The sequence below is a fragment of the Notamacropus eugenii genome, chromosome 2, assembly GCF_028372415.1.
Source record: "Notamacropus eugenii isolate mMacEug1 chromosome 2, mMacEug1.pri_v2, whole genome shotgun sequence".
Lineage (NCBI taxonomy): Eukaryota > Metazoa > Chordata > Mammalia > Diprotodontia > Macropodidae > Notamacropus > Notamacropus eugenii.
The window spans coordinates 330,413,041-330,429,950 of record NC_092873.1 but is presented as its reverse complement, the minus strand read 5'-3'; the positions used below and the strand labels follow the sequence as shown (position 1 = coordinate 330,429,950).

At 35.6% G+C, this 16,910-nt stretch overlaps 1 protein-coding gene across 3 annotated transcripts in view; it reads right to left on the bottom strand.

Moving 5' to 3' along the window:
* CEP112 (centrosomal protein 112) overlaps positions 1 to 16,910 on the bottom strand; it is a 587,248-nt gene that overhangs the window by 143,851 nt on the left and 426,487 nt on the right. For all 3 annotated transcript variants that reach the window (XM_072645484.1, XM_072645485.1, XM_072645486.1), the window contains one exon: positions 281 to 430. In XM_072645484.1, the coding sequence (XP_072501585.1) occupies positions 281 to 430 (150 nt within the window). The remainder of the gene's footprint in view (positions 1 to 280; positions 431 to 16,910) is intronic.

Below are 16,910 nucleotides of genomic sequence, written 5' to 3'. Positions count from 1 at the left end.
GGACAAGGCCATTAGTTTCAGAACAATGAAAAATAATGGACCACTGGCAGAATGAAAGGGTTTCATGACTTTATATATAGTGGCATTTATTTCTAACAACATTCCAGCATAATGGGCTTGTAATATTTTCCAAGGAAGTAAAGTCCGGTGAAGGGAATTACTAAGGGTTATATGAATAAGACTGAAACCTGCACTCATCTGCCTGCTGTAAGGATTTTAACACTTCTTTAAACTGAATGAAAGCAGCAAGAATCACTGGTGACAGAAGTCTCCAGGTTACCTTGATTGTTCTGTCATTATCTCTAATCAGCTGCTTCTTTTCCTCTTCAAATTTCTTTATCACTTCCTGGAGCCGCCTCTCTGCTGCCAGGTGCTGGCGGCTGCTCTCTTCCTTCAGAGAGGAAATCGTTGTTTGAAGTTCAGCTATGATCTGCAATGAGAATAGCAGGCCATGAGTATTCATTCTGCAGTAAAAGGCATTGATTTCCACATGTATTTATAGTGGATAAGCGATTGGCTTTGGCAAACAATTACACAAAGTATTTCAATGAGCATATCACACTAGCACATGTGATGTTTCATACAATTAAAGATTACGATAAAATTGTGAATGGCACAAAACTTATGAAAACAAATTTAGAAGAATATGTTATTATAATGCCCCATAAATTTACTCATCTGAACAAAAGACATTTGTGATCTCAATCTTAAATGTTTCATATTTTTTAAAATGTACTTTAAAAATGTACATCAAAGTAAAAAAGAAACACATCCCATGGCATAGTAACTTAGAAACTTACAAATCAACATTATCTATGTTCCAATGTATTTTTATTTATTTTGTTAAACATTTCCCAATCACTTTTAGTCTGGTTCAGCTGTAGTTGGGCAAATTCTGGACCTTAAATACGACACCTCTTTATTTCACCACTGAGATGAACAAAGATGCTCCACTCTCCAAAATATTCTGAACTGTTACCAACTAACACAATGTAGCTTAAACAGGTTATTTTACCCTTGCCTATATGAGATAAACAATTTTATAATAGTTTGTACTTTTTTATATCTAGTTTTCTGTATATACCTCATTTCCCTCAATACAATGGAGGTTCCTTGAGGGTACAATTTTTAACTAAAGTTTCACACCCTTTAAAAGGTAAAAATTGATCTACACAAAATCTGCAAATGCAAAAGGGGAAAACATTAATACTTTATTGTCACAGGGGAAGGAGAGGGAGACTAAATCAATTAGGGGTCTTGATTTTCCTTCACCCATAGAAGCATTTAGCAAAGACCTGAACAAGAATGTTACCTGGCAGCCTTACTGATATACTCAAATTTAGTTGAATATCCTAAAAGATAGAGAAAAAATAAGCTCCACCCTGGGAAGAAGTGACTAAAGTGTGAATAGAGCTTTAGCCCATGTAGATAGAGGCCAATTGAAGATAGCAGTTCCCTAAGAAATAGCAATATCAGTTTGCCATGGTCTATGTGTCTAATATGGCATCTCTGAAGTCTAGACCAGTTGGACTCAGGGGGCTGGTACTGAAGCTACAGAGAGCACGAACTATTCCCTTACCCTACCTCAGTTATACCAATCATTACCTCCATATCCTCCAACTCAAAAATTCCTTTATCTGATTGCAATCTGATGTCATTCCACTTCTCTCTCAGCCTTAGAACTCTAAACCCTGTTTTTTGTCCTGTGATCTCCAGTCCCTCTACTCCATAGTACTTTTCTAGGCCATCATCCCTCCATGAGCTACACACTCCTTTCTTCCCCATCTGGACTCCTTAGTGGTGAAACTCTTTAACTCTATCCCATCTTCTCTTGACTCTCATGTCCCTTTATCATATTTCCAATCTTGCCCTGCCAGGCATCAGCTCTGGATTATTCCCTCTTTCTACTACCTTTGCTCCAACTCATGCTACTGAACGAAGCTAGAGAAAATAATGAAACTGCTGAACGGATCCATACAAATTTACGTTACATAATCTCTGCCTTTACCCATCTCACATGAAAAGGTATTCCTTCCCGTTGCCATGGCAAATTCTCTACATGCACAAGTGATCCAATTTAATCCTACCTTCTCTAGCAGATTGTCCCTTCTATCATCCCCACTATCTCATTTATCTTCAATACCTTCTTGAATGTTGACTATTTCACCATAGCCTTTAAACGTACCTATGTCTCCTGTTCTCAAAAACAAAACAAAACCAAATCTTCATTTGATCCATCCATCTCTAGTAGCTATCATTTTATATCACTGCTCCCTTTTGTAGCTAAAATTGAAAAAGGCTATCTTCTTTCGAATTCTAATCATAATTCACCTCATAAGGTACTTTCTGAAGTTGCCAAATGATGTTTTAATTGTCAAATCCAATGGACCTTTTCCAATTTGCACCTTTCTTGACCTCTTGACTGCCTATTGATTACTCTCCTCTTGACACACTCTTCTCTCCAGGCTTTCATGACGCTATTCTTTCCTGGTTCTCCTCCTGTCAGTCTGATTACTTCTCAGTCTCCTTTGCTGTATCTTCATACATGTCACAGCCGCTAATCCAGGGTTCCCCATGAGCTCTGCCTTTGGTCATCTTTTCTCCTTCAATACTATTAGGGATCTCATCAGTGCCCATGTATTCAATTATCATTTTTATGATGACGATTTTCAAATTTACTTAACCAGTCTCAATCTCTTTGCTGATCTCCAGTGTCACAACTTCCTACTGAATATCTTGAATTGGATGATCTATGTATATATTAAACTCAACATGTCCTAAATTAATTCCATTATCTTTTCCCCCAAAGTCTCTCCTCTTCCTAACTTTCTTATTACTGTCATGGGTACCACCATCCTCCTAGTCTTTCAGGCTCACAATCCAGGTGTCATCCTTAACTCATCACTCTTCCTCTCTCACCCCCCCCCCCCATAGCCAATAAGTTGCCAAGTCTTGTTGTTTCTACCTTCCAAACATCTCTTTTGTAAGTCCATTTTTCTCCTCTGCCACTGTCACTGCCTTGTTGAAGGTCTTCATCACATTATACCTGGACTATTGGAATACCCTACAACAAATCTCTCCCCCACTACATTCCATCCTCTACAAAACTATCAAAGTGATCTTCCTAAATTCAGGTCTGACCATAACTGCCCTCTCTCCCTACCTCAATAAACTTTCTTCACTCCCTATCACCTCCAGGATCATCTATAGAATCCTTCACTTGGCATGCAAAACCCTTCATAACCTGTCCCTGCCACTTTTCCAGTCTTCTATCTTCCCATGTACTTTGCAAAACAAGGACACTGGTGGATACTCCATCTTCTGACTCTGGGCATTTTCACTGGCTATCTATTTCTCATGCCTGGAATTCTATCCCTTCTTATCTCCACCTTTTGGCTTCCTGTTAGTTCCACCTAAAATTTCATGTTTTATACAAAGTCTTTCCCATTCTGTAATGTTAGTGCATTCTCTCTTTTGATTATTTCCATTTTATCTTATATGTATTTGGTTATTACATAGTTCTTTCCTATTAGACGGTTACTCTAAGAACAGGCGCTGTATTTTGCTTTCCTTTGTAACTCCAGCACTTAGCATGGTACCTGAGATATAGTAAGTACTTAATATTTATTGACTGATTGATTGCCAATTATTTCTGCTATCCTGGCTATAAATTCTGCTTTCACAGTTCTTAATTTTTTTTTCTTAAACCATTCAGGAAAACCCTGCTGTGGTTCCATGTTCTCTTGAAAATCCACAGGGTTTTCTGCCTCATCAAGTGATGGATGCATGGACTCATTTACATGATTGAGGAAGCTCAACCCTCCTCTTCCTGTTGGCTTATCTACTTATGCTCGTTTTCTTCCTCTTAAGATCTATGGAAATTTCTATATTTTCCCTTCATATTCTGCTATGGTTCACTTTTTGGCTTCTCGCAATTTCCCCAGGGACTGGAACTTAAAGCTATTTAGTTGTTGGGCAATTCATGTTTTATCAGCTTGAGTTTTTGCCCCACATGACTTTTGCAGGGACAGAAATGGATTCAGCTGTATGTTAGTCCCTTGTGCTTCAGGATTGGTAGTTACACACACATGTTGGTATCCTGCCCCAGTTCCTTCTGTTCCTCAGTTCTTTCACACTGAGAATTCTAAACTAAGAAAGATTCTGCCTTAGCACATACAAAGGAAGGTGTGAAGGCAGTTGAATTTTGTTGCAAGCTTGTGAATTGGCTTATTTGGCCTTGCTTGAATGCACGTGTGTGTGTGTGTGTGTGTGTGTGTGTGTGTGTGTGTGTGTGTGTGTGTGTGTGTGTGTGTGTGTGGTGCTGCTGAGTGAGATCATCAGGAGCTAACCTCTGCTTTTAGTCCATTGGGTTAATACCTTAGTAGGGTTCTTGGTGGCTTAGAGCTTGGACATAGATGAAATTGCTTTATGTCTTGTATATAATTATTGTTTTGGAAACGTTTGAATAGCACGTTGATCAAATTCCAAGTCTGGTATCATGACCCAAAAGAGAAGCAACATTATGGGGTCTACTATTCTTGCTCTTGTCTCTCACCGAGTCAACCCTCTGACTGTTATTTGTCTCTGCACTAAACTAATTTTTATCATTCCAAGTTCTGAGGTAATAGAGGGAGTATTTCTGGATATTTTCTTTTTAATAAAACTGCAACCTCTCTCATTAATCAGTTACCTTGGAGTTTCCATTTGTATTTATGAGATCTTATTTAACAAACTGAAGAAACCTCTTTCCCTATAAGAACCTGCTCATCTCTCCCTTTTTATACAAAATAATTTCCTATTATTAAATAAATATTAAAGTCACTGGCAATACAATTTATCAACATGATGAAACATAAATGCGTACAATATTTGAACTATGAGAAAAATAACAGTAGATAACTTCTCACTTTTGGAAACAGAATTCCACTATTCAGTTTCTTCAAGGGTACCAATAAGTGTCTTTTCAAGAATTCTCTTCATCCTCTTTTCACCACAAAGATTAACATGTCTATTTCTGCCTTCTCCATTTTTTGCTTAAACATGACAGAATAATGGTATCTTCAGCTTTCCTCAAGTCACCATTCCTAAAAGCCTTCCTTCAGACTGACTCCTCAGAGAATCACAATAAAAACTTTCCAAACTGTTAGCCAAACTACCATTTTGACAACATGATACTTGGCTCTTAAAGGTACAACTACATCTATAGTCACTTCTTATAGAGAATTTCTGTGGGAAAATATTATAGATATAATTGCTGTATATATCTACTTCTATATGTAATATCCAGTGAAACTGGCATTATATTTCTCTTCATGCCCCCATGTTTTAAATTCCCTGAAAATCATCTAATGGTTATATCAAATTTACACATTTGGTATGAAAATATATATTGTAATGCATACTCACAATAGACATTTAAAAATAAGGATAAAAATGTTAATAGTAGTAATAATCACAAGGAGAAAAAAACAAACAAAAAGTACAAAATAATGTTTTATATATAGTTCAATAATGAGATACACACACCTGAAGCAGTAACTGTTTCTCCTGAAATATCATCATCTAATCTATTTGTAGGTTGGGCATTTTTATTTTTTAATTTTAATAATCTTTCTAATCTAAATGGATTGATGCTATAAGCTAACTATTATAATTTTTTTAATTCTATGTTTTATTTCTTTACCCTTCAGGACTTTCAAGGTGAGGTTGTAAGTAAGAGCTTCATTGTCTCTGGGTTCAGCTAACCTTTTTGTCTGAAATGGAAGTTTTCTCAAGTCTCAGAAAAGTTACTGATTTTTGGTATACAGCTTTACTGCAAGAAACACTGTTCCCAACAATTCTGTTGGCTGACTAACGATCAGGGCTTTAACATTCTTGAATTGTTGCTTCAATGTGGCAGTTTCTTCTTGAGCACCTTCTAATAGTTCTTTTGTGTCAAAGAGATGGCTTGTTTCATTTCTTGAAAATAAAGACCTTTATCTCTTCAATTTTTTTTCAGCTAAGATGGGTGACATTTATTTTTTTCTATTTGATTATCAAATCTTTGTTCAATTTCTGTCTCAAAATTTATCTAATCTTCCATAAACACCAAAATCAACACAATTTTTCTTCTTTCAACTTTGGTAATATACTTGAACCTCATACCATTATTTGAATCTTGATAAGGTTGCTTGGAAATCAGCTACCTCTGAACAAAACAAAAATTCTTCTTAAATATACTCACCATATTTATGTCCGTTGAGTTTACGTATTTTTTGTACTGTTTTGTTATCTTTATTTTTTTATATTTTTTATGATTTATTTATTTTTAGTTTTCAACATTCATTTCCACAAAATTTTGAGTTCCAAATTTTCTCCCCATCCTTCCCCTCCCCCCAACCCAAAACACTGAGCATTCTGACCTCCCTTCTAACACACCTCTCCCTTCCCTTATCCCCATCTTCTCTCTTGTCTTGTAGGGCAAGATAAGTTTCTATACCCCATGACTTGTATTTTTTATTTCCCAGTTGTATGCAAAAACAATTCTCAACATTTCTTCCTAAAACTTTGAGTCCCAACTTCTCTTCCTCCTCACCCATCCTCACTGAGAAGGGAAGCAATTCAATATAGGTTATATATGTGTAGTTTTGCAAATGCTTCCATAATAGTCATGTTGTGTAAGACTAACTACATTTCCCTCCATCCTATTCTGCCCTCCATTTCTTCTTTTCTCTCTTTTGACCTTGTCCCTCCCCAACTGTTGACTTCTAATTGCTCCCTTCTCCCATTTGCTCTCTGTTCCATCATCTCTCCCATCCTGCTTATCTCCCTTTCCTCTATATTCCTGTAGTGTAATATAGGGGTTCATACTAAACTGAATGTGCATGTTATTCTTTCCTTGAGTCAAAGGTGATGAGAGTAAGCTTCACTTTTCCCCTCTCATCTCCCCCCTTTTCCTCTCCATTGAAAAGCTTTTTCTTGCTTCTTCTATGAGATAATTTGTTCCATTCCATTTCTGCCTTTCTCCTCCCAATATATTCTTCTCTCACCCTGTAATTCTATTTTTTTTAGATATGATCCCTTCCTATTCAACTCACCCTGTGCTCTCTGTCAATATGTCTCCGTGTGTTTGTTTGTGTGTGTGTGTGTGTGTGCATGTGTGTGTATAATCCCTCCAACTGCCCAAATACTCAGAAAAATTTCAAGAGTCACAAATATTATCTTTCCACCATAGGAATGTAAACAGTTCAACTTTAGTAAGTCCTTTATGATTTCTCTTTCCTGTTTACCTTTCCATGCTTCTCTTCATTCTTGCATTTGAAAGTCAAATTTTCTTTTCAGTTCTGGTCTTTTCATCAAGAATGCTCGAAAGTCCTCTATTTCACTGAATGACCACTTTTTTCCCTGACGTATTATACTCAGTTTTGCTGGGTAGGTGATTCTTGGTTTTAATTCTAGTTCCTTTGACTTCTGGAATATCATATTCCATGCCCTCTTATCCTTTAATGTAGAAGCTGCTAGATCTTGTGTTATCCTGAGTTTATTTGCATAATACATGAACTGTTTCTTTCTAGGTGCTTTCTCCTTGACCTGGGAACTCTGGAATTTGGCTACAATATTCCTAGGAGTTTATTTTTTTGGATCTCTTTCAGGAGGTGACTGGTGGATTCTTTCACTATTTATTTTATCCTCTGATTCTAGAATATCAGGGCAGTTTTCTGTAAAAATTTCATGAAAGATGATGTCTAGGCTCTTTTTTAATCAGGGCTTTCAGGCAATCTTATAATTTTTAATTTATCTCTCCTGATCTATTTTCCAGGTCAGTTGCTTTTCCAATGAAATATTTCACATTATCTTCCATTTTTCCATTCTTTTGGTTTTGTTTTGTAATTTCTTGGTTTCTCATAAAGTCATTAGCTTCCATCTGCTCCATTCCAATTTTTAAAGAACTATTTTCTTCAGTGAGCTTTTGAACCTCCTTCTCCATTTGGCTAATTCTGTTTTTTAAAACATTTTTTCTCCTCATTGCCTTTTTGGGCCTCTTTTGCCATTTGAGTTAGTCTATTTTTAAAGGTGTTATTTTCTTCAGCATTTTTTGAGTCTCCAAGTCAGCAAGCTGCTGACTTGCTTTTCATGATTTTCTTGCATTGCTCTCATTTCTCTTCTCAATTTTTCCTCTACCTCTCTTACTTGATTTTCAAAATCCTTTTTGAGCTCTTCCATGGCCTGAGACCATTGCATATTTATTTTGGAGGCTTTGGATGCAAAAGCTTTGAATTTTATGCCTTCCTCTGATGGTATGCATTGTTCTTCCTCATCCAAACGGATGGAAGAAAATGCCTGTTCACCAAGAAAGTGACCTTCTGTAGTCTTATTTTTTTCCCTTTTTGGGGCACTTTCCCATCCAGTTCCTTGACTTTTGAAGTCTTTGTCAAGAGGAAGGCATATTCTGTCAGTTCACAGTTCCTCTAAGGTGGCACAATCAAGTGAGAGGAGTTTACTCCTCTCTTGGCCTGTGCTCTGGTCTGGGAGTTGCTAAACCTTTTCTGCCCAGGACCTGCAAGCAGAATTCCCTTTCCAGAACCTCTACCAGTCCCCATCACTCTACCTCACCCTAGAACCACCACTCAGGCCTGAGACCCAGATCAGTGGCTCAATTCCTGTAGAGGCATTAGGTGCAGGGCTCCAAAAATGGAAGCTGCTGCTCCTCTGCCCCGCCTGGGCCCAGGGCTAGGTGAGGACCCTGCTCTCTTCTCACCCAGGTAAAAAAGCTTTCTCACTTATCTTTGAAGTTGTCTTTGGAGTTTGTGGGATGAGGGATCTGGGAATCACAGATGCTGCTGGGGATTTCACCCCTGTGGCCTGCTCTAGTCCTGTTCCTCCCAGCACTGTGAGGCCAAGGCTGGGCTGGGCTCTGTTGGCTGCACTCTGCTCAGTGTCTCGTGCAATAGACCTTTCCTATTGGGCTTTCAGGTTGCCTTGGGCTGAAAATCTCTTTCACTCTGTAGTTTTGTTACTTCGGCTGCTCTAGAATTTGCTTAGAGTCATTTTTTACAGGTATTTTATGAGCTGTGGGGGAAGAGCTAGAGTAGGTGTGTCTTTCTACTCCACCATCTTGGTTCTGCACCCCCATGACCATCTTTTCTTCAGAAGGGATTTTGTAAATTAGTTCCCAGGTGTGATATCCGACAGTTAGGGTATCTTGTATATTTTTTATGATCTAATGGGTTAGTTAGCACACAGAATATTAATTGAGTGGACTTCCCAGTCCTGAGTCCTAATCTTATTTTAAATTACTTTGGAGTCTACTGATTCTTTGATTTTTCTTTTCAATATTTTTATAATGTCCTTGTTTTTATTCCCCAGGTTTACTACTAAAATCAGGAAACCCCCAAGATTCCAGTTCAAAAATATTTATGATTCATATTAAAGCTATCTCTATCCAACTTCAAAATACTGATAATTTAATATTTGGCAAACCAATAATATTTAGTAACAAATAATGCAGTAATAATCTTGTGTAGTTAATAGGCCTCAAATAAAACTAAGTGGGCAAGTTAATGCTATTAATCTTCAGTAGCACTATCAATTACTTTGCAATATAATTCTATGAGAATATACCTATGTGAAATAAAAAAAAATAATTTAAACCAAAACACAATCTCATTTGTTGGTCACCTCTCAGCCTGCTATCATATTTTCCTGAATAAAATTGCAAGCTTTTTTCATTAATTAATCATGTAGCTCAGAACCTTCGTTTCAAGACTATGAGATAATATTTAATAAACTGGAGAAACCTCTTTCCCACATAAGAAGTGACTCATACATATCCTGATTACACCCTAATATCTTCAATACTAAATTTACTGATAATATAATTTGTTAACAACATAATCAATAATAACACACAGACATAAAGAAGTATTTATAATATTTGAACTGAGTAAAATCATAGACAGTGTCACCTTTAATCATCTTTAGGGCAGAGGACCTTTTTTCTAGAAACACAGTTCTACCATTCAGTTTAAGGGTATCAAGCAAAATCTTTGAAGAATCATCTTCAACCACCTTGCAAAATAAGGTTAAAATATTTCAATCAAGAAAATTGTTCAAACTTCTTACTTTCTATCTTTTCCTGTGCCATAATTGGACAAAAGTCTCCAGCTTCTTTCACAGGCCATCACTCTTAACAGTCTTTCTCCAAACTGACTACTCATAAAAAGGCATAGTGAAAACTGTTCAAACTGCTAGCCAAATTGTCATTTTGAGAAGATTCAATTTGGTTCTCAGAGATACAGTTTACATGGAAGAGCTTAGTGAAATAGGTGTCACACCTGTATTATTAATATTATTACATTCATCTTATCTTTTTGATGGAGTTTGTACATATAAACAGCTATAGAAAAATATTAACCCTATTTTATCCTTTTATATTCAATATTCTATAATCTTGCACAGATAAATAATTTTTTTACAGATTTTCACAGATGAATTAAAGCATTAGTATGTAAGCACATTTTTCTCTAAGCTCATTGAAAACATTCTTAGATCAGTTATAGAAACAGACAGGGTGGTGGGGATGTATATGCTTTATCCTTTTTTTCACATGATCTGGATTATGTCTGCTTGGCCTCTATGCTTGGAAAGCTTTTCAATATATGCAGTTTGGAGATTATGAGGATTTCGGATGGCTACCTCTAAAATTATTATTCTTAAGTTTTTCTCGGGATTCGTTATCTCTAGGAAATTTTGGGAGTTCTATGATAATGATGACATTCCAGTAAAATTTACTGTGTGAATTGTCAGGCATATTTTGAGGTTTGCATTTTTAGCATAAGGATTTGTTGTCTGTTAGTCTATAAAATGTAGAGTACTTCTCATCTATAATTCTTGCTTGCCATGTATTCAGTAGGTATTAAATTTTTACAGTCTACAATGATGTGTTGTTTATTTTCTACCTTTTCTTTGCATAATCGTTGTCCATTTTGTGGTGGCAATGACTTGCTCTTGAAATGACATCATAAACAAATCTTTCTATAAACAAATCTGCATGCATCGGTAATTTGTCTGGGACTTCTTTATCAACATACTGATTTCATGTGGATGTCGTAAATAGAGGGCATTTTGATTCCACTCTTGGATATGTTATTTTATAGCTTTCAGCTAAAGGTAAAGATTACACATAGCGAAAGTTGTTAAATCTATTTTTTCAATGTATATCTATCTATCTACCTATCTATATCATGGGTTATTCATGTGCCTATTGTATTTATATATATATATATGCTGTCTATATAAATATTAAACATTTCCACATATATCTATGTAAATATATATCTAATCTATAGATATAGATAGGTAGATAGATATCTGTAACACACGTGTATATATTTGTGTGCATATATATATGTGTATATATATATATATATATATATATATATCTTGATATCATCTGGAAGTATCAAATAGATTAATATTTTGGGTTGACTCACTTCTTTATATTAGAAGCTATATTTGGGAGAGACGATAATGAGTTTAAGGCAAAACCAAAGTGAATTTAAGCTATCTCCTAGAAAAATGCCAAATTTTGTGTTGGTAGCATCTTTCAAATAAAAAATAGTTTTCCAAGTGAATATCAACTACCTAGCATCCTTGTTCTATCAATCTGTTTTGTATATTTGTAGCACATGTACCACTATGAATCATTTGAGTCAATAATGAGGTATCTTTTACATCCAAGTTTTGTAAATAGGCTCAAGTGTAGTCATTTTTATATAAGTGTTCTGTCATTCATTTTTATTAATGATAAGCAATATTTTTGCCCTTCATTTGATCCAACTTACATTTTTTGCTGTTACATTTCTTGTAATCATATGCGTGACCAAATTATCCTTTTTCAGGTGTCCTGTCTTGCCCGATTTATTGACTCTTCACCTGAACTATTCTAGAATTTATTTTTGTCCCGTGTTTTCTTTTATTTGTCTCGTAAAATTTATTAAGCCAGCTTTGTAAATCTCTTGGAAGATTCAGTATTCATTCTCCATTCTTGTTTCAGGATCATCTCTGATTTATTTGTTTCTGCTCTAAACCTTTCTCAATAGTTTTTCCACTCAAAATCTTTGTGATTTCAGTCTTTTAAGAGATATTCTCTTGTCACTCATGTTGACTCCTCCTTTGCTGATGGATATACACTTGAGATTGGGCTGAAAAGATGACTAAGCTTCCTACTAAATTAGGGGGATATGAGATTGTTTAGGGTAGCTAGGTGGTACAGTGGATAGAATGCTGGATCTATGGTCAGGAAGACTCATCTTTCTGTGTTCAAATCTGGCTTCAGACACCTACTATGTGATCCTGGCCAAATCACTTAATCCTATCTGCCTCAGTTTCTTCATCTGTAAAATGAGTTGGAGAAGGAAATGGCAAACCATTCCAACACCTTTGCCAAATGGTGCCACGTAAACTTGGATACAACTTAAAAATGGCTCAGCAATGACACAAAATTGTTTGTCTGGGTTCTTTCCCTGCATATCCTCTTGGGGAAGGGATGCGAATGGGGAGAAAGAAACAAGAATGGTCCCAGATTAGTTTTGGTCCCTTTTTTCCTCAAGTCAAGTATAGCCCAATGCTGGTCCCCCATTCAAATTCCTCTATTAGTTTTTTTTTCTTATCCGCCTGGCCTGTACTTCAGTCTGCTGCTTTTTGCGAGGAAAGACTTTTGGTCAATGTCTATGTAGTCTTGGAAGGCCCTAATCTAATCTCCAGTGAGAAAGCAATATTATTAGCCTTTTTCTATGGAGGCAGGCAGAAGACAGAGTTTGTAGGCAGAGGCTCTGTAACAGAAAGGAGGGTGTAGATTCCAAGATGGACCCCAGGCACAAGCTCAGAAACCTACTTTTTATCTCTGCTGGGAGCTCCTGAAGGATTCTTTGGGAAGGATATGGAATGAACATCTTGGTATCAATTCATAAGGATTTTTCCTAGTTGGATTTTCCTCTTTTTTTCTCCTATGGATCCAGCTGCTTACTCTACACGTGGGCATATACTTTCTTCTCTCTTTTTTTTTTACCTAGAGAAAATGAATAATTGCCATTTTTCTGGTTATAAGACCTTCAAGTTTCCTGTGCTTTTCAAGCATCTGCACTGAAATTTTTATTTGATGTTAAGCTTTTTATTTTGACCTTTGTACTTTTTAAACTCCTCATATATCATTTTAACTTCATCAGTTTTAGTTTGAATTGCTAATTTGGTGAATCTTGAATTTCAGATATACTTATGTTTTCTACATTCATTTCCAAGTTTCCTTTTTTTCTAATCCAAAGATAAAGGCAATATGGTGTTCAAGTTTTCTACTGTAGATACTAGTTAAAATTCCGGTGCTTTTCCATGAATCAGTAATGGCTCTCTCAATTTGCTTCTGCCATAGTGATGTTTGACTTCTGTCTTTAAAGTTGATGGTGCCATCTTTTCTTCTCTAAGTCATAGCAACGACTGCTCCATATATTTCTGTGTGCAGATCATGAGATGCTTTTGTGTTTTCTTTTTAGTTTTTAACATTCACTTTTCTAAGATTTTGAGTTCCAACTTTTTTCTCCCTCCATCTCTTTCCTTCCCCCTCCCCAAGATGGCAAGAAATCTGATATAGGTTATACATGTACAATCATATTAAATATATTTCCACATTATTCATGTTGTAAAAGAAGAATTAGAACAAAAAGGAAAAACCATGAGAAAGAAAATAAAGAGAAAATAGTCCCAATTTGCATTCCAACTCAGTGGATAACATTTTCCATCATGAGTCTTTTGGAATTGTCTTAGACTACTGTATTGCTGAGAAGAGCCAAGTTTATCAAAGTTGGTAATGGCACGACATTGCTGGTACTCTGTACAGTGTTTTCCTGGTTCTGTTCATTTCACTCAGTATCAGTTCATGTAAGTCTTGTCAGATTTTTCTGAAACTAGTCTGCTTAAAATTTCTTACTGCGCAATAGTATTTTATTACATTCATATACCAAAGCTTGTTCAGCCATTCCCCAATTGATGGGCATCCACTCAATTTCCAATTCTTTGCCACCACAAAAAGAGCTGCTATAAATATTTTTATAAATGTGGATCCCTTCCACTTTTTGATGATCTCTTTGGAATACAGACCTAGTAGTGAGTAGTGGTATTATTGGATCAAAGAACATGTAGTTTTGTAACCCTTTGGGAATAGTTCCAAATTGCTCTCCAGAATGGCTGAATCAGTTCACAACTTCACCAACAATACATTAGTGTTTCAATTTTGCTACATCTTCTCCAACATTTATCATTTTCGTTTTCTGTTATTAACCACTCTGATAGGTGTGAGGTGGTACTTCAGGGTTGTTTTAATTTGTACTTTTTTCATATGACTATAGATAGCTTTAATTTCTTCCTCTGAAAACTGTCTGTTCATATCCTTTGATCATTTATTAATTGGGATAGATTTGTATTCTTGTAAAGACTTGCATTCTTTTAAATTTGACTCAGTTATTTATATATTTTAGAAATGAGGCCTTTATCAGAGATACTGGTTGTAAAAATTGTTTCCCAACTTTCTGTTTCCCTTCTCATCTTGGTTTCATTGGCTTTGTTTGTGCAAAACCTTTTTAATTTAATGTAATCAAAATTGTCCATTTTGCATTTCATAATGTTCTCTATCTCTTGTTTGGTCATAAATTTTTCCCTTCTCCAAGGATCTGACATTTAAACTATTCCTTGTTCTCCTAATCTGCTTATAGTATCACCCTTTATGTGCAAATCATGTACCCATTTTGATCTTATCTTGGTACATGGTGTAAAATGTTGGTTTATGCCTAGTTTCTGCTATACTGCTTTCCAGTTTTCCTAGCAGTTTTTGTCAAATATTGAGTTCTTATCCCAGAAGCTGGTGTCTTTGGGTTTATCAAATAGTAGATTACTATAGCCACTGACTACTGTGTTTTGTGTGCTTAAGTCATTCCTTTGATCCAACACCCTATTTCTTAGCTAGTACCAAACAGTTTTGATGATTGCTACTTTATAATACAGTTTTAGATCTGGCATGGCTAAGCCACCTTCCTTGAATTTCTCAGTAATTCCCTCTACATTCCCGATTTTTTATTTTTCCACATGAATTTTGTTATTTTTTTCTAGCTCTACAAAATAATTTGTGGTAGTTTGATTGGTATGACACTGAATATGTAAATTAATTTAGGTAGAATTGCCATTTTTATTTTATTAGCTTGGCCTATCCATGAGCAACAGATATTTTTTCAATCAGTTAGATCTGACTTTATCTGCATGAAAAATGTTTTGTTATTGTGTTCATATAGTTCCTGGGTTTATCTTTGCAGGTAGACTCCCAAATATTTAATATTGTCCATAGTTATTTTAAATGGAATTTCTCTTTTCTATTTCTTGCTGCGGGACGATGTTAGTAATATAGAGAAATGCCAATGATTTGTGGGAGTTTATTTTATACTGCAACTTTGTTAAAGTTGTTAAGCTTCCTTTTTTTGTTGTTTTTTGTTTTTGGTGAAGCAATGGGGATTAGGTAATTGCTCAGAGTCACAGAGCTAGTAAGTGTCAAGAGTCTGAGGCTGGATTTGAACTCTGGTCCTCCTAAATCCAGGGTCAGTGCTCCACACACTGTGCCACTGAGCTGCCCTACTTTCACATTTTCTGCCATATAACATAGGGAAATGTATTTATTCATCATAGTTATATCAGTTCTTAAATATTACTCCATTTTGGATGGAGAAGCTGGCCACCAGGCAATGAATTTATCTGGCCATAGCAATGAAGTGTTCTATCAAGGCATGGAAGAGTTGTTATTTGTTTTAGTAGACAAAATATTGACAATATTTTCTAATTCTTTATTATGGTTATAGTTCATGGAAGGCCTAGGTTAGAATTAGAGGAGCACAAAGACATCAAGAACCACAAGTGATAGAAAAAAGAAATTTTATTGAATGGAGATCAACTTGTGTTTCTAACAGGAGAGGGAAGCCCTGGGAGTGTTCTGTGAAGTAAAACCCTGTGTCTAGGCATCTTATAGAATCACATTGTGGATATGGAGAGAAGCTTCCAAAGAGCCTAACTAAAGTAGTTTTTTTTTTTTTTAAATGCAGACTTTTCTAGGGCTTGCAACCTAGATAGTCATGTAGCTCTCCTGTACAGACAAGGACGTTCTTTTGGTAGCCTAGGTTCAAGTTGCATTCACTACCCAAATGAGCAGATGTTGACAGTTCTGCTGAATGAGTTCAGATAGTGATTAGTAGTGTAGGTGAAACTGAAAATCCTTTTTTTTAAAGTATTTTTATTTTAGTTTTGTGTAAATTCTTCTCCTAATTCTTTCTCTTGACATAGCTATCAAATACAAAATTTCTTATGCCCATCTCCTTTTAAAACTCATTTGAAACTTCTGTAGTGTTTTTGTCACTTGCCATTAGGTATAATTTATAGAGCTTGCATTAAGTGAAGATTTTCAATCACCTCAGCGTTTTCAAGTTTGTCTCTTCAATTTTAAGTAGCTTCTCAATTTCATCTCTTCTTTTATCTTTCTGATTTTAATACCCAAGTTATTTTTTTATGATTGCTACGAAATGGTTAGCAATACATTATTGTTTAACTTAAAGCTAAATAATGTATAATACTGACAAAAAGCAATGGGAAATCCTTGTCAATAACTGATGGGATTTGTTTCTAATTTTATTATGATAAGAATAATAAGAATTCATCTCTTAAGTCCATTTTCATGTGCACTCATTTTTTTTTTCTGTTTTAGTTCCATTTGAACCAAAGTGTTCCAGCAGGTGGAGTATTGGTATTTCTAATTTGTTCATTTTTCTTGCCTTCTTACCATAACATGAAACAGTATCACCTACCATACTGTTCCTCTGCATCAAATTGATCATCACAATGGTTTC